The sequence below is a fragment of the Gobius niger genome (assembly GCF_951799975.1).
Source record: "Gobius niger genome assembly, chromosome: 21".
Classification (NCBI taxonomy): Eukaryota; Metazoa; Chordata; class Actinopteri; order Gobiiformes; family Gobiidae; genus Gobius; species Gobius niger.
The window spans coordinates 22,951,551-22,974,800 of NC_136872.1; the positions used below are offsets into that span (position 1 = coordinate 22,951,551).

General features: G+C 39.5%; 1 protein-coding gene across 1 annotated transcript in view; it reads right to left on the reverse strand.

Annotated features, from left to right (window-relative positions):
* stk26 (serine/threonine protein kinase 26) overlaps positions 1-22,734 on the reverse strand; it is a 42,888-nt gene extending 20,154 nt beyond the window's left edge. Inside the window, exon 1 of the mRNA XM_079579952.1 lies at positions 22,568-22,734. Coding sequence (XP_079436078.1) covers positions 22,568-22,588 — 21 coding nt within the window. The 5' untranslated portion in view covers positions 22,589-22,734. The remainder of the gene's footprint in view (positions 1-22,567) is intronic.
* Between the last annotated feature and the right edge of the window lie 516 nt (positions 22,735-23,250).

Genomic DNA, 23,250 nt, shown 5'->3' on the forward strand with positions numbered 1-23,250 from the left:
CTTATTTTATGTCACATTTTTCTCATGTAATACTTTAGTTTTCACCCTACGTAGCTTGTAATTCAAGTTTATTGTGGGATATTTTAATATTAAGAACTTTTCAAACAAAGCTTTTCTGACATTTTAAAGCTTTTGGGGAAGACAAAAGGGGAAGACAAATTGTACACAAATAGTATTATAATGAGGATGGAAATGACAACAATGAGCAAGACTATGGAGTATAATGTATATATTCTGTGTACAAGACATCGTTGTTGTGCTTTGTTTTGTTAAATTATATGAACAGCTCAGGGAAGGGTCTGTAAGTTGGTCTCTGTTAATTAATAAGTTCTTTTGCCAATGACACTAATCACAATATGATGTTTAGTGATGCACCAACACCTATTCTGATTTGATACTTTGATTTAAGTACTCGCTGATACCGAATACCGATACGAGTACAAAGTATTTTCTTACTTTATCACAGCAGATTGGTTTGTAATTAGTTAATTCAATTTACATTTCCTTAAGTAAAGTAGGCTACACTTAAGAGAAATTATATCAAAATTAAACAGATGCCACTTTATTTTATTTTTCATTCAATATAATTTTTATTGCTCTGTCCATCATAGACAGAACAGCTCATGTCCTAAAGCTCCTCAATGCTTGTGCTTTATTCATGCATGTATTTGTATTTAACAATAGTATTGAGATGTTACTTATTACTGCAGATAAATGGTCTCTTTTCTCCTTTACTTCAGCTCCGTGTGGATTTTCTCGTGTGTTTATAGTAACTTATCCAGTAGCTTCAGCATTTTCATTGTTTTGCTGCAGCTCATTTTGGCTCAATATAAACATGCTGTATCTCTTTATTCTGGATTTTCTGAGGACTTTTTAGTCGCTGGGTTAGTTTATCAGATGTTAACCCCTGAGCATAAAAGTAGTTAGCAGCTAAATAGCATCAGTAGCATCATTAGCCTTTATGTTGTAGACGCTGCAGCACTAACAACATTTAGCTCTGGTTAAATCCAGCTCAGACTCTGGTTTAGGGAGTGTCGTCTGTAATAAAGTCAGCTCTGTGTGGAATATTGGATTTACACTAAACTATTCTCCAGTTTGTTGTTATTTTCTCTCCTCAGTGGAGCTGCGTCTTGGTATCGGTACCTCATAATGAGTACGAGTATGAGTACAAGCATGTGGTATCGGCCCGACACCCGAAAACTGGTATCGGTGTATCCCTAATGATGTTGCTTATTGTATGATTGATGAAGTAATTTGCCACAGGATAAGGTTAAGTCATGTAATCTTAAGGTAAATCCCATCATGAGTGCATATTATCATCGTGTTGCTGCTGTTCTTTGTTGTGTTTTTTTCTCCTTTGTACTATGTCCTTTTTATTATTGTGAAATGAACATTTTTATTGCTTTGAGTTGGGGTTGGGCTCATTAGCTTCTGGCTTCAGCCCGCTCCTTTTATGTAATATATCAAACTGTAATTGTGACAGGCCCTGATGTCTAGTCTAGTGACAAGAATCTAGCAACTACGGATCTTTCCATTCGACTAAAAGTTAAATTTCATGGCGATTCCTTTTTAAGCCCTGTTCAGCATCTATTCTGACGTATGTGATAAGCCTCAAAACAGAGCATGACGGCCTTATGATGCTCGGTTGTGTCTGGTTGAAAAGAGGAAGAGCAGCTGACCACAGTGACACCACACCCAGTCCCCAAACACAGCACGGTCCAATAATATTATACCGTCAGACAGCTAAACCGCTAGATACACAGGGCAGAACAAAGTCAGGCCGAGCACAATAAGCTTCTGCACATACAGGGACAAAGACCTGGGAGGAGGACGCATCGGAAAAATGGATCAGAAAAATACAATTGGCATTAAACCATTTCATAATTTTCTGAAATTCATTCTCTAACCTTTGTGGAAGAGCTTTTATATTTTCTCAGGCATAAAATAAAGTGGTGTCGTCCGTGAATATAATCCACTTTGGTAAATGGGACACAGGAACAATATCATTTACGTGAAGAGGGAAAAGTGTAGGTCCCAGGACTGATCCTTGGGGAACCCCTCGCAAACGTCATAGAGCTTTCCACTTCGATACAATGAGACACAAGGGCCAGAGGAGCAGAGTCAACGTTGTTTTTGTTTTACATCCTCAACTACAATCGTGTACATCTGATATGAGCGATAAGGACTTTTATTACGACTTAATGAGATCCTTTGGCGGACGGACTCCACCCACTTCTGATAAGTCTCAACGAATAGATAAAAGAATCTAATCTACAATCGCCTGCAATATGTACGATGATGAAATCTAGAGCCAGGTGTAAGTAGGTTGAGTATGTTTTATTTTGAAGACATGTTAGTTACAAAGATATACTCTTATATAGTTTTTGAATGGGGGGCTCTAAATTAAACATAAGGGCTACAAGCTCAAGAGCCCCCACGTACTTTGTGATTAGTCTCTTCCACAAAGGAAATTATGATATTTGAATTGCGTTGTGTAATTTAAAGGGGGGGTATTAAAGTTTTACATCATGTTATTATGTCATTCCCTCATTAAAAACATGCCTGAAGTGTTGCCTTGGCACATTCACGTATTTTTGAGTAATCTGTAAAAACTCTGATGGCGGCCATTTTAGGGATAGGTTTGCCTGAGTCCTCCTAGGAACGCCCCCACCTCCTGGAGACGCCTCCGAGCTTTCGTCACCAGCCCAGTAACCAACCACTGCTCCTCAGCAGAACCCCCTCCCCACTGATGCCACAGACAGCGTGTGGAGGGGGCGTGTCGGAAAGTCTCAGAGGCTCTTAAAGAGACAGAGGCCTATTTCAAGACATTCACTACAGCCATTTTGAGAGAGAAATGTTATACAAGGCAGTTATTCTAATTTACTGCATTTACAGACCAACAGAAGGTTTCGTCATCATTGTAGTGTGATATAGACTGGTGCTATGTGACAAAAGCAGAATACCCCCCTCTTTAAGTAAATGCGTCCTGCTCATGTGCATATGGAGCTGAATCCACACACTCCGCGCTCACGTAGGCCTGATATGTGACTGCATAATACCCCCTCTAGACAAGAGATACGGTTATCCATTCAGTCCCATAATGATCCTGTGTGGCCTGTGAAATTAACATGGCTGCTCGATCTCCTCCTAGGAGTCGGTTACGAGCCTCCACCTGCCAATCATAGATTCAGGTTTCAGCTTTGTAATTCTAATGAGTAAAAAACAATGTGGTTTAAAAATATGACACCTTCGCCATGTGTTGTCACATGGATCACAGCTGCTTTAAAGCAGGTCCAAAGCTCTACAGGGATCCTGTTTACAAAATGTCTTTTGGAGTTGCCGCTGGCCACCGGGGGGCGATATTACAGCAATGTCAGAAGAAAAGAGCTTTGCCCATTGGTCGGGACCCACAAGTGGGTTTCAAAACTGTTCGAGCCTTTCCCATAAACGTTTTAAAAAAAATATTTATGTACAGACAAAGTAAGGAATCACTAGAGTCGGCTAAAATTACTCATCAGTTGTTTTTATCATAATTTCAGCATTTATTTGTATTTACTTATTTAATAATAATAATAATGCCTTACACTTGTGTTGCGCTTTACAAGACTGTATGACCGAGTTTCTTAAAGCACAACACTGTCGTCATTATTCATTCACTCCATACTTGGTGGTGGTAAGCTACTGTTGTAGCCACAGCTGCCCTGGGGTAGACTGAGGCAACCAGTCTGCGCCAACGCTCGCTCCCACCACCAACCACTCACTTGGATGGGAGAGCGTTTGGTGTTTCCCTAACGGTCTCCCATCCAAGTACCGACCAGGACCTTCCTGCTGAGCTTCCAAAGTCTGACGGGATGGGGCGGAGCAAAGGCGGTCTGGCCATAATGCTTATTCAACAACTATTTTGGAGTAAAAAAAAATCTTTTGCATTATGATTTATAAGTCGTATTTGGGTCGTGGTTTCTCATCCCAGGCCGACTGTGAGTCCCGACGTTACAGCTGAAAATCACTGGTTTAGGAAGTTCCAAAAGTTACTACGATACTAAGGATGCGATGATTTTGTGAATGGGAAACGCAAAGAAAGCGACGATTAGCGACATTTTGTGATTTCCTGACGAAAGCCGGCGTGTAACAACCATTGTAAAGGGACAGTTTGGTCTATTTTTGTTTTAATTATTAATTTGACCTCAAAATTAAAAGTATAAAACTAGCAACTCCACAAACTCCACAGAGACATTATTTTAAGTTATAAGAAGTGAAAGGTCATTGCTGAAGTGCCCCAGAGCAGTTCGATAACCCTCAATACGTCGACTTTAACACCTTCGGTTCATAAATCCTTATCCAGGCCAGTTTTGATCCAGGAATAGAAACAGTTATCAGTTTTATTGGCAGTTACCGTCACAGTAACCTGTCCGTTTGAGATAGGCTGATCAATCAGATTGTGGATCACGAGGGATATTCTCATCAGAAAACACACAAAACACAACCATCCTGTCGCTGATAAACCTGTAGATAGACTGTGACCTCTGAGTGTCTTGGGGGAAGTTAAAAATTGATCTCCTCTACATTTCAGCACAATTCAGACCATTATCCAGACTCTTCCACAGCCCCCTAAACAGAGAAGTTAATATTCAACGTCTCCAGTTAGACATTCGGATCTGCCCAGGGCGAACTGTACAAGGAAATTGTTAACATAATAATAGATATAAATAGCACCTGATAAAGCTTCAGAAAAATCCCCGTCTGTGAGTTTAAGGAAGTGGAAGATAAACTTTACAATTAGAAATAGATTCAGCATTTTTATATCGTTGACACCTCCATGTGAACTCTTCCTTTTCATATGTGTTAGAGCCACATCAGCGAATCATTGTGTTTGTTCCACTTCCGAGTCCTAGCAAACCGGCTAATATACGAGGAAAAAAACATTAAAAACTCTTAAAAACAATCATCAATATTTCTGAAACTCAGCGGAGAGTTACTGAACCTACTTATTTCTCAAACTCATTAGCCAAAAATGCCGCACCTGCTGCTAAAAAATGTACTAAAGTCACTACGTCCAGGGTTAGCGTAGCTGCTGCGCCGTTAGCATTTATCTCCGCTAACCCGGAAGCACCGATTTTGGTAAATATTACTTTTACAGCAGTAGGTGCAGCATTTTTGGCTCATAGGCCTGATAAATAAGTATGTTCAGTAACTCTCTGTTGAGTTTCAGAAATATTGATTGTGTTATTAAAGAGTTTTTTGTAGTTTCTCGCACATCTGTGAACCCGGAAGTGGAGCTGTGACGTCACCACTTAACAAACGTATAGTAAAAAGCAGGCATTTCATAAACACTGACAGCCTCTGATTATCTCTGCCCAATACAACTTATCGTGTCCGTGTTTTCAACGTGAGAACATCAGCCATGTCAATAAGTCCATAGCTAACGGTTAGCAGCTAACCGCTCGCCCAGAGCTAACTAGCTGCTTTTTTTTAAGTATTATGCACTATTATGCACTTTTTAGCATTATGCACTAATAACATCAATAAATCCGGTAACTGTATAAAGCCTTTGAGACGATCATACACTGATCACAAAAAATGCAGCAAAAAAGTTACAAAAATGTGGCAAAAAAGTGACCAAAAAGTGACTTGTTTGTGACAAAAAAGTCACAAAAACTCAAAAAAGTGGCAAAAAGGTGAAGAAAGTAAGTGATGTTGTGGCAACAAAAAATTTAAAAAACTATGAAAACATGACAAATTTTTTTAAAAATGTGACACAAAAAAAACAGTTTTGTAGGTCTTAGCTTTCAACTGGCCTATTGGCTGTGAGCTCTGAGAAGCTTTCAGATTTAGGTAAAACCAAAATGAATGCGCTCAGTTAATGCAATAATAACGTAAATAAAGCCAGTAACTATATAAAGCAGCCTTTGAGATGAAACACACTGAGTCGGGCTTGATGCATTTGTGGTTAATTGTGGACTTTTCATCAACAATGAGCTGTTAGCGATTGTAACAAGCTAACAGGGCTAACCTGGAATCACCATTGTCCACTGGCACAAATAATAGTCCTTAATTCAGACATATGGGCTGGATATGAGCTTAAATACTGGGGAGATCCTTGCGTAGATCGTGTGTATAGATATAGTTAAAGATCCACAGGACATGGCAGTAACAAAGAGGGACTAGTTAGAACTAAAACTGCAGTTATTTTTCAGTCCAGAGCTCCTTCCTGCTTCAGAACACATTCAAAATCACTCGCCCCTGACGTCCCTGACCATTAAGGCAATAAAACCATTAAAAAGCTGGAAACAAAACAGAAACAAACAGTCGACCTTCATTAAACACGGGACGGAGCGGCGTTTTCCCCCGAGGTCCGTGAACTCATCGTGCAACATAAACTTGGCCAAAACTCTGGAAACGTTTGTGTTTTCCAATGTTTTTTCTGAGGGGTTTAAAGGTCGCAACTGGTCCGAGGAGGAAGTGCAAACACACACACACACACACATGACCTCTGACCCCGGCCGTGTCATCATGTGAAAATATCACACGCTCTTCCTGTTTCGCAGAACCACAAACGCGGGACGCAGCGGGAGGCTGAGAAAACAGTACGAGGAGATACAGGAGGCACCGCTCTGTTCAAACAAGCACGAATGAGGAGGAGAGTCAGTTCCCAGTGCAAGTTTTTAACCCCCAGGTCGGCTTTACCCAAATCTGAAAGCTTCTTGAAAAAAAGTGACATAATAGCAACAAAAAAGTCATGAAAAAGACACAAAAATTCAACAAAAAATTCACAAAAATCCAACTAAAAAGGCACAAAAAAGGAACAAAAATTCAACAAAAAAAGTCACAAAAATTCAACAAAAAAAGGCACAAAAAAGGCACAAAAAACAAAAAAGTCACAAAAATTCAACAAAAAAGTCAAAAAAGCGACAAAAAAGTCACAAAAATTCAACCAAAAAGTCACAAAAAAGGCACAAAAATTCAACAAAAAAGTCACCGAAATTCAACAAAAAAGTCACAAAAAAGCGACAAAAAAGTCACAAAAATTCAACCAAAAAGTCACAAAAAAGTCACAAAAAAAGTCACTGAAATTCAACAAAAAAAGTCACAAAAATTCAACCAAAAAGTCACAAAAAAGGCACAAAAATTCAACAAAAAAGTCACCGAAATTCAACAAAAAAGTCACAAAAAAGCGACAAAAAAGTCACAAAAATTCAACCAAAAAGTCACAAAAAAGTCACAAAAAAAGTCACAGAAATTCAACAAAAAAAGTCACAAAAAAGCGACAAAAAAGTCACAAAAAGGCGAAGAAAGTAAGTGATGTTATGGCAACTAAAGACAGAAAAAAATATGAAAACATGACAAAAGATAAAGATAAAAAAGGATCACTTTTGTAGGTCTTTCAACTGAGGGAGCTTTCAGATTTGGGTAAAAGCAAAATGGCGGGGGGTCAGAGGTTAACAAGCATCTGAGTGTGCGATACGAACGGCTCTTAAGTTTGATTCTGACGCCAAATATGCACAGATTCTAGTTCTTCCACTCTAAAGACGAAGTGAAGGCATCAAAGAACAACTTGTTAAGTGATTATCAGAGATTTTAGTGTCGCACACAGTAGATTCCTCCTTTCTGTGGGTCTGCACTTAGTAAAACACTCACTTTCCGATTAGTACAATCAAGGTTGTACAAGGTCTACGGCCGACAGACGAGCCTCTCCATCGAGATTTAATCCCCGGAGTTCACGAATTGGAAACACACGAGTTTGCTCTGCAGGGAACAGGTTTGTTTACAACTCCACTCCACGGAAAGCGTCATCTCCAGACCATTAACCTTTGTCACACATCCAGGTTTTAGCTTCTGTGGAAACCGAACCACAAGGGAATGAGCTTTTCTCCTCCTTTTCCCTCAACTTTACAAAAACTCCTTTATTTCATCCTTGTTTGTGTCTCGTTCCCGTCTCACTCACGGAGAAGTGTAAACAAACCTGATGACTCACCGTGAGGAAAACTGACTCACAATTAGCCTTTAGCACTAGCCGCACATTAGCATCTCCTCTCCCTCCGACAGAGAGGACGGAGGGGGGAGGAGGAGGAGGGAGGTTGGACTGTGTCATTATGTCACGGGCTAAAAAAAGGTGCAGCCGCTAAATTACAGAGCGTGAGGAGGAGGAGGAGGAGGAGGAGGAGGAGGAGGACGAGAGGGCACTCCCAGCTTCTGATCTGAGATAACTGCAGCGTCAGAGCTAAGTTTAGGACACGCCGAGCCTCAGCCGAGAGTGCAGGGCAGTGTGAGGAAAAGCAGACTTATATACTGTAAGAATGGTTTTATTATCACTATATTATGTAAAGTGATATCACCACAACACAATGAAACAACTATTCCTCATTCAGTCTTGTGTATTTGTGACATTTAATAGTATTGCATTAAAATACATTAAATATGACTAAGGCTGGATGATGCTACATTTTTTCCCCGATACCGCTGCTTTAACGATACTTTCGATACCGATGCTTTTTCCGATACCTATACAAACAGATTAATACTGTTTACTCATTCCTTTTCCTTCCATTTAGTTCCATTTTTCCCAATTTCTTCCCCAATATTTCCACTTCTTTCCAAAAATGTTTCTACTTCAACTTACTTTTTGTACTTTATTTCCTCCACATTTTTTCCACTTTTTTTCCCACTTTTTTTGTTTCTTTTTTCACCCAATTTGTCCATCTCTTTCCAAAAATGTTTCTACTCCCCCCCACACTTTTTCTTCCTTTTTTCCCACAATATTCCACTCCAAAAATGTTTCTAGTTCAACTTATGTTTCCCCACTTTTTCTACTTTATTTCCCCCACATTTTTTCCACTTTTGTCCCCAATTTTTTCCCAATTTTTCCCCACTTTTTTTGTTTCTTTTTTCACCCAATTTTTCCACTTTTCCTCCCAATTTGTCCACTTCTTTCCAAAAATGTTTCTACTCCTCCCCACACTTTTTCTACCTTTTCCCCCCAAAATTTCCCAATTTTTTTCTTCCTTTCCCCCCCAATATTTCCACTTCTTTCCAAAAATGTTTCTAGTTCAACTTATTCCCCCCCCCCACTTTTTCTACTTTATTTCCCCCACATGTTTTCCCAATCTTTTCCCACTTTTTTCAAATTTTTTCACCCAATTTTTCCACTTTTCCTCCCAATTTGTCCACTTCTTTCCAAAAATGTTTCTACTCCCCCCCCACACACTTTTTCTACCCTTTTCCCCCCAAAAAAGCCCCAATTTTTCTACTTTTTTTCTTCCTTTTTACCCCAATTTTTCCACTTCTTTCCAAAAATGTTTCTACTTTTTCTACTTTATTTCCCTTTACTTTATTTGAAATTTTGTCCCTTTTCCCCCATTCCCTCCTGCAAATTTTCCTCACTTTTTGATAACCAGCAGCATCAAAACTTGAATATAAAGACCATGTTTTTACTTTGTATTTCTTGGTACCTGCTCCTGATACTTTTATTCTTTCGATACCAGTCGTACCTAAATATAACTCTGTGGAAACTGTTGTATCACCGTAGTATTTCTTCTCTCGTATTTGAACTTTCCTGGACGACGTGTCTAACCTGTGTTCGTTTCTCTCGACAATAATAAATGAATCACCTGCAGAAGTCAGTGACACACTTTCAGCCCGATGACAGAACGGCCTCGTGGGTATTATTAACCGACAGGTGAGTCTGCCTAAGCCCCGCCCCCTCCTCCGGGACCAGCAGGTAACTCAGAGTCGGCTGAATCATCGGGGGAAATCATCTGTGGAAGTCACGAGTCAGTCATTCGCCCTTTTGTTTAGTACTTAAGTGTTCACAGGTCACCTCTTAACCCCCGCCTTAACCAGGGCGGCTTTACCCAAATCTACTCAACTTTTATATTTGCTTTTTTAATGAGTTTGTCACTTTTTCATGCCACAGTTTCTTCACTTTTATGACACTTTTTTCGGTTGCTCTTTTGTTTTTTCAAAGGGCTGGGCAATTTTGGAAAGAAAAGTAATCACAATATTGATCGAACTCGATTTTCGATTAGTTTTTTTTTTTTTTAAAGGAATAGGCCACCGTTTTTACACACCGAGATATGTTCTTACCTTAGCTTTGACGAGTTCTTTAGGACCTGTCTGATCTTCCCCCGTGCCTTCAGTCACGTAAACACAGCGCAGACGGCGTTAGCATTTAGCCTCTCCCTCTCTCCTCTATAGCTCCAAAACTGGTCAAGATAGAAGCTACCAAGCTCTTCCACGTTTTCCCGATTTAAATATGGTTACGTGAAGTGTTCCACTACAAAGTATAATTACACAAAATTAAACAATGTGGATTTTCTAAGCGGATAAAAGGGGGAACTATATTGTAAGGCGTAATAATACCAGGAGTAATTTGGCATCCGCACAGTAATCTTCACTTTACTGCGCGGATGCCAAACTACTCCTGGTATTATTACGCCTTACAATATAGTTCCCCTTTTATCCGCTTAGAAAATCCACATTGTTTAATTTTGTGTAATTATACTTTGTAGTGTATCACTTCACGTAACCATATTTAATTAGGGAAAACGTGGAAGAGCTTGGTAGCTTCTATCTTGACCTGTTTTGGAGCTATAGAGGAGAGAGGGAGAGGCTAAATGCTAACGCCGTCTGCGCTGTGTTTACGTGACTGAAGGCACGGGTGAAGATCAGACAGGTCCTAAAGAACTCGTCAAAGCTAAGGTAAGAACATATCTCAGTATGTAAAAACGGTGGCCTATTCCTTTAAACAAAAACAAAAAAAATAAATGTGGTCTTTCCTGGACAACATGATAACTAAACTGACTCAGCAGTAAAAACAAACTCCACACTTTTAATTAGGGCTGAACGATATGAACAAAATTATGAAACTATAAACTATGGGTTAGGTGAAAACTCAGCATTTTTCTGAAAAATAAAATCATAACACAAAAAAGTGCAGTTTTATTGATGAAAATCTACATTGTTTATATCTTGCTTTTCGATTTTAATATTTTGAAATGTTCATATCTCGATATCGATACGATACCGATATATCTTTCAGCCCTACTTCTAATGTCACAGAACAGCCTCCCCATGTCACCCCTTCACCTGGACAAGCAACACAAACATCTGCAACACACAAACATCTGCAACACACAAACATCTGCAACACACAAACATCTGCAACACACAAACATCTGCAACACACAAACATCTGCAACACACAAACATCTGCAAAGGAGATGCAAAAAAGTGGAATGTTTGAAGAATGTCAGAAGCAGAAAGCGAGCGCATGTTTGTGGGCGGAGCCTCAAAAGGCCACGACGTCACAGAGTGGAGCTCTAACAACTTAGTATGTACATAAAGACATGAGTAAACCGCACATTTATCAGTAAAAAAGACGATCAAACTTACAATTCACTGTTAGAAGTCCAGCTAATCCACGGCTGCTCCTCAAAACAAATCCACATGGTCCGAATAGTGACCGATAGTTTTCCTCTTAAAGGTAAACTCTTCATCCCTGTGTGTGTCCTGGTCTCTGAAGCTCCTTGTGTTTTTCTGTTTTGCCTTTTAGACGAGTGTTTTTTACAGTAAAATCACCAGGTCCTCTTTATGCCGCATGTATCATCCTGTGCTTCCTGTTTGTTTGGGCCGAGTGTTTCCCTGGGATTGACCTGACAGGCTCTGCAGCTGCACCATCATTATTTTTATCCAGAATGCAACAGGACCGGTCAATTCTCCTCGATTAAAACGCACCACGTGATTATCGAGATTGATCTTTTCTTTTCTTCTTAATTGCCCAGCCCTATGTTTTCGTCACACATTTGTCGCTCTTTCATCACTTATTTGTCACCTTTTTGTCGCTCTTTTGTTGCATTATCATCCTTGTTTTCTTTGCTATTTTGATGCTTTTTTGTGTTCTCTTTTGTCAGTTTTCTGCTGCTCTTTTATGGCTTTTCTGGTACGTTTTTGTCACACATTTTTGTCACTTTTTCATCACTTTGTGTCACTTTCTGGTTGCATTTTCATCCTCATTTTCTTTTAATTTTTGCCATACTTTCATCACTTTGTGTCACTTTTCAGTCGCTCTTTTGTTGCCTTGTTTTCATCTCATTTTCGTCGCTATTTTGACACTTTTTAAAGAAGCTTTTAGATTTGGGTAAAGCCAAACTGGAGAAAATGTGCTCGGTCGAGGCGGGGGATAAGAGGTTCCTCCAACACAGGCTCGTGACGTCACATGACCGCGACCTATGACTCATAAATCTTCACAGAAAACGCTTTATTGTTCTCAGACTGTAAAGGTTTTGTCGGGAAACTTGCGCAACGAGGAATTCTTTGCAAAAGGACGTCTCCAAAGTGTCGCCTTACGTAACGCGCTGTCATAACGTCGGCAGAGGCAGAAGACCTTTGGAAATCCTACAGATAGATAATATTTGCAGAGATTAACTCAGGAATTTATACGACGCTGGAGGGAAGATACAGAGAGAGACCCTGAAGATACATACACATTATTAAAAATACAATGTGAGGTTTTCTCCAATGTTAAGAAATGGAGGAGAAATGTGAGAGGAAAATGTGGGAAAGTGGAAGTAACAGTTGAAAATCCGGATGTTGTTATTCTCTTTCCTGTCTGATGCAGGTCTGGACTGTGGAGCTTGATCCGGCCAGTGCTGACGGAGCTGAAAATAAAGCGCAGCCGTATCTGGGAATCGTATCATGCTTGAAAAACAACTGCTATTTTGGGGCAAACTCGTCCCTCTTTGCCTCTGCCATGCCCTATGCCAACCCCCATGGTCTCCCCAGCATTTAAGCCCATACGCTTGATTAAAGAGGGAGGTATTCTGCTTTTTTCAGTCACATAGCACCAGTCTATATCACACTACAATGATGACCAAACCTTCTGTTGGTCTGTAAAAGCAGTAAATTAGAATAACTGCCTTGTATAAAATTGCTCTCTCAAAATGGCTGTAGTGAATGTCTTGAAATAGGCCTCTGTCTCTTTAAGAACCTCTGAGCCTTTCCGACACGCCCCCTCCACACGCTGTCTGTGGCATCAGTGGGGAGGGGGTTCTGCTGAGGAGCAGTGGTTGGTTACTCGGCTGGTGATGAAAGCTCGGAGGCGTCTCCAGGAGGTGGGGGCGTTCCTAGGAGGACTCAGGCAAACCTATCCCTAAAATGGCCGCCATCAGAGTTTTTACAGATTACTCAAAACTACGTGAATGTGCCAAGGCAACACTTCAGGCATGTTTTTAATGAGGGAATGACATGAAAACATGATGTAAAGCCAGTGGACAATAGTTAGTCTAGGTTAGCTCGGTTAGCATCTGCAATCGGCCTCATTGTTGATTAAAAAGTCTGCAAAACTGTAAACCACAAACGTCAATCCCGACTCAGTGTGTGATCATCTTCAAGGCTGCTTCATTGACATTATTAGTGCATAATTGATTCCAAAACATACATTATAAGAGATAGCTGTTAGAGCTGCTAAGAAGCTAGTTGTGCTAAACAATCGGCTACGGCCAATTGTACGAGAAACATGAGTAATAAACTACAACCAAGCCCGACTCAGTGTGTGATCATTGTTAAATGTTATGTACATGGTGGTTTTATTTCATGCATATTTCTCATTTTCACATGATCTTGAACTTCATCTCGTAGCATTAGCTTTGGGAATGCTCGTGCATCATCAAGGCCTAAACACAGTCATATCGCGGATACAGCCACTGGGTAAGTTTTCTTGGGTGTTGAGGTTCACAACACGATGAAGCTAATCCTCCATGACTGTTTACATCTGCACCGGTGGTTCTGCTGCCCCCCCCTCTACCTCTAACCTCTATGATCACAGATCTTAAGTCCCCACAAATATTGACACATTCCTTCTGGTCAATATCGGCCAGCCCTCCAGCCTGTCCACACAAAACAAAAACTGTCTGACGCAAAGATTAAGGGCCTCTGTAAGAATCCGCCATTTTAGCTACGAAACAGAAGAGTCGAGGGACAACTCATTTAGCTCAGACGGGGCGAGGACTGAGTACGGTTCAGCCATGCCAGTCTGGGTTAGGGAGAAAAGTTTAGGTACAACCGGAAAAAGCTGGTCCAGGGTCAGCATTAAAAGGAAGTGACTTAGTTGTTTCATTTTATTTTGCCCAATTAAAAAATGTATTCCCTCCATTTTCCACCCATTTTTCCCAATTTATTTTTTCTTATTTTTGCCGCAATTTTTTCTATTTTTCCCCAATTTTTCCTAATTTTTATAACTGATATAATAATACCATTTACCACAATTTTCCCCAATTTATTCAAAATTTTCCCCCTATTTTTGCCAATTTTTTCCACAATTTTTGCCACAATTTTCCCCAATTTTTTCCTAATTTTTGCTCATTTTTATTACTGATATAATACTACTATTTACAACAATATTCCCGGATTTATTAAAATTTTCCCCCCTATTTTTGCCATTTTTTTTCCTAATTTTTGCCATAATTTTCCCCAATTGTTGCTCATTTTTATCACGGGTATAATACTACTATTTACCACAATTTATTCCAATTTTTTCCCCTATTTGTGCTAATTATTTTCCTAATTTTTGCCACAATTTTCCCTCATTTTTATTACTGATATAATACAACTATTTACCATAATTATCCCCAATATATTTAAATTCCCCCCCCTATTTTTGCCAACATTTTTTCTAATTTTTGCCACAATTTCTCCCAATGTTTCCCCAAATGATTCCCCATTTTCCACACATTCCTTGACATTGGAGATGAACCTGATATAGTAAATTTGCAGCTCTTTCACACATCATTGTTCCGTTTCTGGTTCGACACATATTTCCGTACAGGCATCGTTCAGGCATCTGTATCAGAAACAAAGTGTTGTCTAAGCCCTGGTATAGGAAATAAAATCCCATTTGCACATTCTGATTCTGATTTTCAGCACTTTCCCCCTGCCCAGTGAGGTGTTCCTCCCGTTACGCCTGTTTCCTGTTGCCGTGGACTCGTGTTTTCCTTCGGTTCGACGCCACTTGAAGACAGAGCTGCTTTTGTTCACTGTACATAAAGAGTTGTTAGACCTGCAGGCCTTTCAACATAAACGAGTCTGTGGGGACCTGGCGGAGAAACGCAGCTCAGCTCATGTGTGAACCATAGTGGAAAGTCACTTCAGGAGTCGTAATGGCCGGATGAAATGTGGGAACACGAAGCTTTTTAACATGTTACAATGTTGTTCAAGCTCCTTGCACATCTTTGAGTAATCTTTAAATCTTTCCAGGGGCTGCCCGTAGCATTTCAGCAGCAGCTCCAAAAAACAAGCTCCACTCGAGGTCCTAGAATGAATCTCTAACTCTCACTTTAACCGAGAACACTCTCTCCTGTTCGACTTGACCCAAATCTACAAGCTTCTTGATAAAAGCAACAAAGCGGTTAGAAAAAGCAGAAGGAAAACATAGAAAAAAAAGGGTCAAAAACACAATAAATCTTGACGATAAATCTTGGATCAGTTTGGTAGGCCTTAGCTTTCAAATAAGGCGTTACTCTGGTCTACAGACTGTGTGCTCCAGTCGAGAAGCTTTTAGATTTGGGTAAAACTGAACTGGAGAAAATGTGCTCGGTTCAGGCGGGGGTTAAGAGCAGGCATGCACCGATACCAGTATCGGTCCGATATCACCCGCTTGTACTCATTAATGAGGTCCAGATACCAGAAGCCGATACCACTTGCCGTGTGTCCTACAGGAGCAGCTCCACTGAGGAGAGAAAATATCAACAAACTGGAGAATAGTTTAGTGTAAACACAATATTCCACATAGAGCTGACTTTATTACAGACGACACTCCCTAAATCAGAGTCTGAGCTGGATTTAACCAGAGCTAAATGTTGTTAGTGCTGCAGCGTCTGCACTGTTTACAACATACAAGCTAATGTTGCTAATGTTGCTAACTAGCCGCTAACTCACGGCTAACAGTTTTGGTGATTCTGATGCAGTTTTATGCCCAGGGGTTCATTCATCTGAAAAAACTAACCCAGGGATTAAAAAGTCCTCAGAAAATCCAAAATAAAGAGATACAGCATGTTTATATTGAGCCAAAATGAGCTGCAGCAAAACAATGAAAATGCTGAAGCTACTGGATAAGTTTCTATAAACACACGAGAAAATCCACACGGAGCTGAAGTAAAGGAGAAAAGAGACCATTTATCTGCAGTAATAAGTAACATCTCAATACTATTGTTAAATACAAATACATAAATGAATAAAGCACAAGCATTGAGGAGCTTTAGGACATGAGCTGTTCTGTGATGGACAGAGAAATAAAAATAAAAAAAATATATTGATTGAAAAATAAATAAAATGGCATCTGTTCAATTCTCATATAACTTCTCTTAAAAGTGTCGCCTACTTTACTCAAGGAAATGTACATGAGTAAATTGACTAATTACTAAAGCTGCTGTGGAAAAGTCTGTTGAAGAAAATGCTTTGTACTCGTATCGGTATTCGGTATCGGCAAGAACTTAAATCAAAGTACTCGTATCGGTTTTAGAAAAAGTGGTATCGGTGCCTCCCTAGTTAAGAGGTTTTATTTTCTTTCTAATATTCTTTTCTAGTATTGTGCTTTACAAGCCTGTGTTACCAAGTGTCTCAAAGCTCCGCACTGTCGTTGTTACACATTCACTCCACACTCAGTGCATGAACGTGACAATCTAATTCTGACAAATATTGTGATTTCATATATAAGATAAATGTAAATGTATAAAGTGCTGAGTGAAAGGAGTCACGTTAGTCAAACAACATATTTTGCTCAAAAAACAGAACAGGATGTTCTCAAACTCTCCTGTCCTGACGATGACACAGGCTTGTGTCGAAACGCCGAGTCTGTCCATGTAAATAAAAGACTTTATTTTTTAATGACTGCACTAAACAAAGGTACAACAAGTCGTCCTGGTCTGGTTTTTTACACACTAACCTGACCTGCCTGATGCGCTCGCCGACATCCATTCAAACTGTCCCACACAACACACAATAATCTACTTTCCCCGACATTCAGAGAGTATCTCTGGGGGACAGCCACGTGACGGGTCAGGGATGGAATCACATATCGATCGAAACGGTGAACATGTATCACTCAAACGCCAAAGAAAGCTAAGTTTACAGCGGTCAAAAAGGTTTCGATATCGAATCACAATCAGGGTAACCTAACCTCCCCAATGTTGGCAGTTTATTCGTTTAAATGTATCAAATATAAATCACGATCGCAATATCTTAGTCTATTTTCCACAATTTATCATCTTTAGTACATTGTTAAGTCAAACGATTGTAGGGAACAACCTCTGGGCATCCATTTATACAACATTTGCATCAATTTCATGAACTTGCAGGTCAGTTTTCAAGTCTTTCTCTGACAGTGACCCTGGAAGCCGTGAAACATTCCGATAAACTCGTCCCGGTGAAGAATTGTGATGCTGCAAAAGCGTTGGGACCTAAACTACCATCAGGTTTGAGCCTTGTGTTTTCAGAGTCCGTTAGCATTAGCCTGCTCTATGTATTTCCCCTATAGCTCTTAGCATTAGCCACCAAACAACACACATTATGAACGATCCAGATGTTTTCAGCTGTTGTCAACCATCCACCACATGTAGGTGAAGTCAAAGCCTGGTTAGAAATCACTACTGAATGTACAGACCTTTTGAGATTTTACTGGAGATACTGGTTAGCGAGTAAAAGTGTCCTCTGAGCTAAATGCTAACTCAAATTTACTTCACCAGTTACCTGCCAGCCACCTTCAGAAACTACAAGGTCTTAGCTTTCAAATGAGGCATTTCACTGGCCATGAACAAGCTGTAGACAAAAACGAGACAAAAAAAATTGAAAATAGAAAAAAAAAGAGGAAAAAGCGACAACATAGCGAGAAAAGAAAGCTGTGAAAAATGACCAAAGCAACAAAAACACGACAAAAGCAACAAAAGACCAACGAAAAATTAGGCAAAAAATGAGAAAAACGCGGCAAAATTAGGGAGAAAACGCAATGAAAAGAAATAAGCGACGAAAACACGTCAAAAAACACAACGAAAAACTGACAATCGAGTGATATAAACGAGTCAAGGACGTGACAAAAAAGTTTAGCTCAGTTTTGAAGGTCTTAGCGTTCAAAACTTGCGTTAACACTGACCTATAGGCTGCAAACTCTCCAGTCAAAACGGTTTGGTTAAAGCTGAACTGGAGAAAACGAGCTTGTTAAGGTAGGACTTAAGAGGTTAAGTGGTTGGGTTTTGTGGGTCGGCTACACATTGGATGGCCACTAAACATCATGTTATAATATGTTAATGCTAAAGAAACTACATACTTTAGTGCTAGTATTGCGCCTGGCTTCCATATTAATTTGCATGGGGATGGAACATTCAGTCTAAATCGGGCTCAGGGCGAGAGGCATTTCTATGATCCCTACGCCTCTCCGGATTTCACTTCCTGCCAGTTTCCAATAAGGAAGTGGAAGAATCAAAGAATAAAAATCACATAAAACGTCTTTTTCCTGCAAAGTCTTGATTGTGTTGTCTATGTTTGACAAAAAAAAGCATCTACTGTGGCATATTCACTTAGTAATTCTAAAACAGCACTTCTGGAGTGTTTCCGTCTGGCTCTGGTGGAGACACACCTGAGGAGGATCCGGCTGAACCGCACAGAGCGCAGCACACGCCTTTCTATTCAAAGCTGCGTCTGAGGGCTGGGCTTGAGCATTCTTCAGACAGAGACGCACTTCGCCCAACGCCGTGACCCACTTCTGTGCGGCAAAGCGCCCTGATTTACATCTCGGCTCTGCCCAGACTCAGCTTTTGCTCTTGGTTCAGTCCAGGTTCAGTTTAAAGTGTGTGCCATTGATTAGCTACTGTACTTTAGTGGAGAAAACTGTTCAACTTCCACTGGGGTTAAACTTCTGATCAGGGGCAGAGTTAAAGAGACAGTAGTGATGGGTTTATGTCGCCTTATCATCCCTTTATCATCATCATTCATTAACAGATGCTCTTCTTCAGAAGCCACGATAAACTATATCAACTCATTGTTCAATAAATGACAGATAAAACAGCTCAGTATCGTCTGTATTTAACATTTTTGCAGCTTGAATGTTGTTTAAAGCAAATCCAAAGCTTTTTGATGCCATTTTTATGCCCAGATACTATAACTGAATGACACAGATGAAGAAAAAGGTTTGCACACATTTCATTTCTAAAGATCAGCAAACATTTCATCAGAGGAAAGAGAAGTTCTCAGCAAACCAAATGCAAACACTGAAACTGCCCGTTTGAATAAAATCTCATGCTTTGTAATGACATTTAAAGGTGCAACTTTTGAAAAAAAAATGATATTTGTGCATATTGCCACCATTGCTTTCCCTCACAGTGGCCGCTATGATGCTCCAGAATCAATTGTTTGGGGGTTTTCTGGTAGGGATGCACCGATACCAGTATCAAGCATCGGGCCGATACCACATGCTCGTCCTCATTCATGAGGTCCCTATACCAGAAACCGATACCACCTGCCGTGTGTCCGGTGCTCCTACAGGACGCAGGAGAGAAAATAGCAACAAACTGGAGAATAGTTTAGTGTAAATCCAATATTCCACATGGAGCTGACTTTATCACAGACGACACTCCCTAAATCAGAGCCTGAGCTGCATTTAACCAGAGCTAAATGTTGTTAGTGCTGCAGCGTCTACAAGATACAGGCTAATGTTGCTAATGTTGCTAACTAGCCGCTAACTCGTGGCTAACAGTTCTGGCGATTCTTACGCAGTTTTATGCCCAGGGGTTTATTCAACTGAAAAACTAACCCAGCGACTAAAAAGTCCTCAGAAAATCAATAATAAAGAGATGCAGCATGTTTATATTGCAGCAAAAATGAGCTGCAGCAAAACAATGAAAATGCTGAAGCTACTGGATAAGTTACTATAAACACACGAGAAAATCCACACGGAGCTGAAGTAAAGGAGAAAAGAGACCATTTATCTGCAGTAATAAGTAACATCTCAATACTATTGTTAAATACATAAAAGAATAAAGCACAAGCTTTGAGGAGCTTTTGGACATGGGCTGTTCTGTCTATGATGGACAGAGCAATAAAAATAAAAAATTATGTTGAAACTGCTGTGTTTCTGGTCAGTTTCTGGTACAAACCCTGTAAAACAATTGATTCTGGAGCGTCATAAAGGCCACTGTGAGAGATGCTGCTCCCATGTTCCCAAATATGCACAAATATCAAGGTGTTTTTTTCCACATAAAACGTTGCATAGTTCACATTTAAGGCTTTGACATTAACACAATTAATTTGATGACTTTTATGCTTTAATGCCCGGCGGAAACCCTGCATTTAGAGCGAATATTCCTGCCTCAACACATCAAACTGCAAGTGTTGTCGTTATTGAGACAGGCTTTAGATCAGCCAGAAAACAAATCTGCTCAGAACGTTTGAAAAGCGTGTCCCGACAATAAAACCTCATGCCTCAAATCAAGAAAAGCGGCTTCAAGTGCCTTATGAAGTCAGTTTTTGTTTGTTGTTTTGCTTCATTCGTTTCAATTCCAACCGTTCCCTTCAAAGGGCCGCACAAAACTAAAGTCATGTCGTCCACCCAAGATTAATTTAAAAGAAAATACTTGCACACACTCAACTGTCTAATGTTTAATCCATACAATGATTCACAGCTTAAATATCCTCCCGGGCGTCCTTCAGAGTTTAAACTGACCACAAATAGCAGCGTGCCCAGAATAGATCCCTGTGGTACGCCTAATTAAATAGCACTTTAGAGCTTCAATGGATCCAAAGCCACTGGGGGGAATTTAATAAGTACTTCCACATACGTGCTGTACCCACCCAATAAATCTACACGACGCATTTTACTGAATCCATTTGTTTTCCGAAAGACTCCTGAAAGAAAACGTTGTGATTTGAATCAAAGTACTATAGGCGACTGCGTGAGAGAAGTATTCAAATGTACTTTCTGGTAAGATTTGGATTCGGCTTTGATTAACCTCTTAACCCCCACCTTTTCTCTAGTTTGGCTTTACCCAAATCTAAAAGCTTTGACTGGAGCCAACATCCTCATTTGAAAGCTAAGACCTACAGAATTGATCTTAACAGGTCTTTTTGCGTTGTTGCCGTGTTGTTGTCACTTTTTAGTTTTTTCAACACATATTTTTGTCCCTTTTTTGTTGCTTTTATGTTGAATTTGCATCAAATTTTTGTCACTTTTTCAACACATTTTTGTAAATTTATCAACACATTTTTGTCACTTTTTCCAACATATGTGTGTCACTTTTTTGTTGCTTTTATGTTGAATTTTAATCACATTTTTGTCACTTTTTTAACACATTTGTGTCACTTTTTCAACAGATTTTTGTCAATTTTCCAACGGATTTTAGTCAATTTTTTGTTGCTTTTATGTTGAATTTTAATCACATTTTTGTCACTTTTTCAACGAATTTTTGTCAATTTTCCAACGGATTTTTGTCAATTTTTTTTTGTTTTTATGTTGAATTTTAATCACATTTTTGTCACTTTTTCAACATATTTTTGTCAATTATTCAAAAACAATTTGTCACTTTTTCCAACATATTTGTGTCACTTTTGCAACGGATTTTTGTCAATTTTCCGACGGATTTTTGTCAATTTTTCAACGGATTTTTGTCAATTTTCCGACGGATTTTTGTCAATTTTTCAACGGATTTTTGTCAATTTTTTTTTGCTTTTATAGTGAATTTTAATCACATTTTTGTCACTTTTTCAACATATTTTTGTTAATTTTTCAACTGATTTTTGTCACTTTTTCAACGGATTTTTGTCATTTTTTCAACACATTTTTGTAACTTTTCCAACGGATTTTAGTCAATTTTTTGTTGCTTTTATGTTGAATTTTTCAACACATTTTTGTTTACTTTTTTCCAACATATTTGTGTCACATTTTTGTTGCTTTTATGTTGAATTTTCATCACATTTTCGTCACTTTTCCAACACATTTTAGTCACTTTGTCAACACTAACTTTCTCCCAAGCCACTTTTAAAGTTGGGTAAAGCCAAACTGTCGAAACTGCGCTTGGTTCAGGTGGGGCTACGAGGTAATCACTACAATAACTCCGATAAAAGGAAGTATGTGAAGCATGTACTTCAGATACTTTATCACTTCAGTGGCTAATTCTAGCTACAAATGACCAACGATTTCACAACCATCCTAGCTTCAGAGCAGCTAAAAAAGCTCAAAATCGTTCAACAAACCACGATGACACGTATAAAAATGGAAATATGACGATTTAAACTGAATAATGACACTTTCCACACGGTGTAAATCAAAGAAAAGTGTGTAAACTGGCTAGAATTAACTTGTAGCTTACAGTGAACGCCTGTCATCGGTTTAAATGGTTAGCCGAGATCGTTTGTGCTACTTTGACTATTTCCACGTAGTTTTTTTTTTACAACATTTCACAACTCGCTGCTGACGTACACGAACAACACAGGCCTCGGTGTGTACTCGAGTACTTATACACGGTTACACGGATTTACATTCGGGGTTTTATCGCCGTCGAAACCCCCGCAGGAGTGCACCTTTTTGACTTACCTGCATACCAGGAACTTCCATGGTTTTACTTCCAAGTATCACCTCCTCCCTTCTCCTCCGCCAGTTTTATCCGAATATTCTTGTTTGTACGACGATAATCCCAAAGCGAATCGGTGGACAATCAAACGGGTTATTCAGAAGTCCAAACGTGTCCGAAGAAGTGTCAAAAAAAAGAGACTAGAGGAGACGCACGGAGAGGTTGGAGCAGTGTTAAAAGAGTTGAGAAAGCGCTGAGTTGCTGCCCACTTTAGAGGAGGAGCCAGGAGCGATGTGTCAGGGGGAAATAACACGGGAAATACTGCCCTCTCGTGGACGTTTAAGGGATTTATGTGTGTTGTTTATCGACGCGAGCTTGATTTTTATTTGTTTTACATAATTTGTAAAGTTTATCCTCCTAGCCCCCACGTGAACCGAGCACTTTTTCTTTCAGTTTGCCATCACCAGAATCTAATAGTTTCACAAAAATGCAACAAAAATGCTTTAAAAAGTGACGAAAACACAACAAAAAAGTGACAGAAAAGTGTCAAAAATGCAGCAAAAAAGTGACAACAATGCAACAAAAAAGTGACAAAAAAGTGACAAACACGCTTAAAAAAGTGACAAAAACAAAACAAATAAGTGACAGGAAAGTGGCAAAAACGTGGCAAAAAAATTGACAAAAAGTGACAAAAATGCTTCAAAAA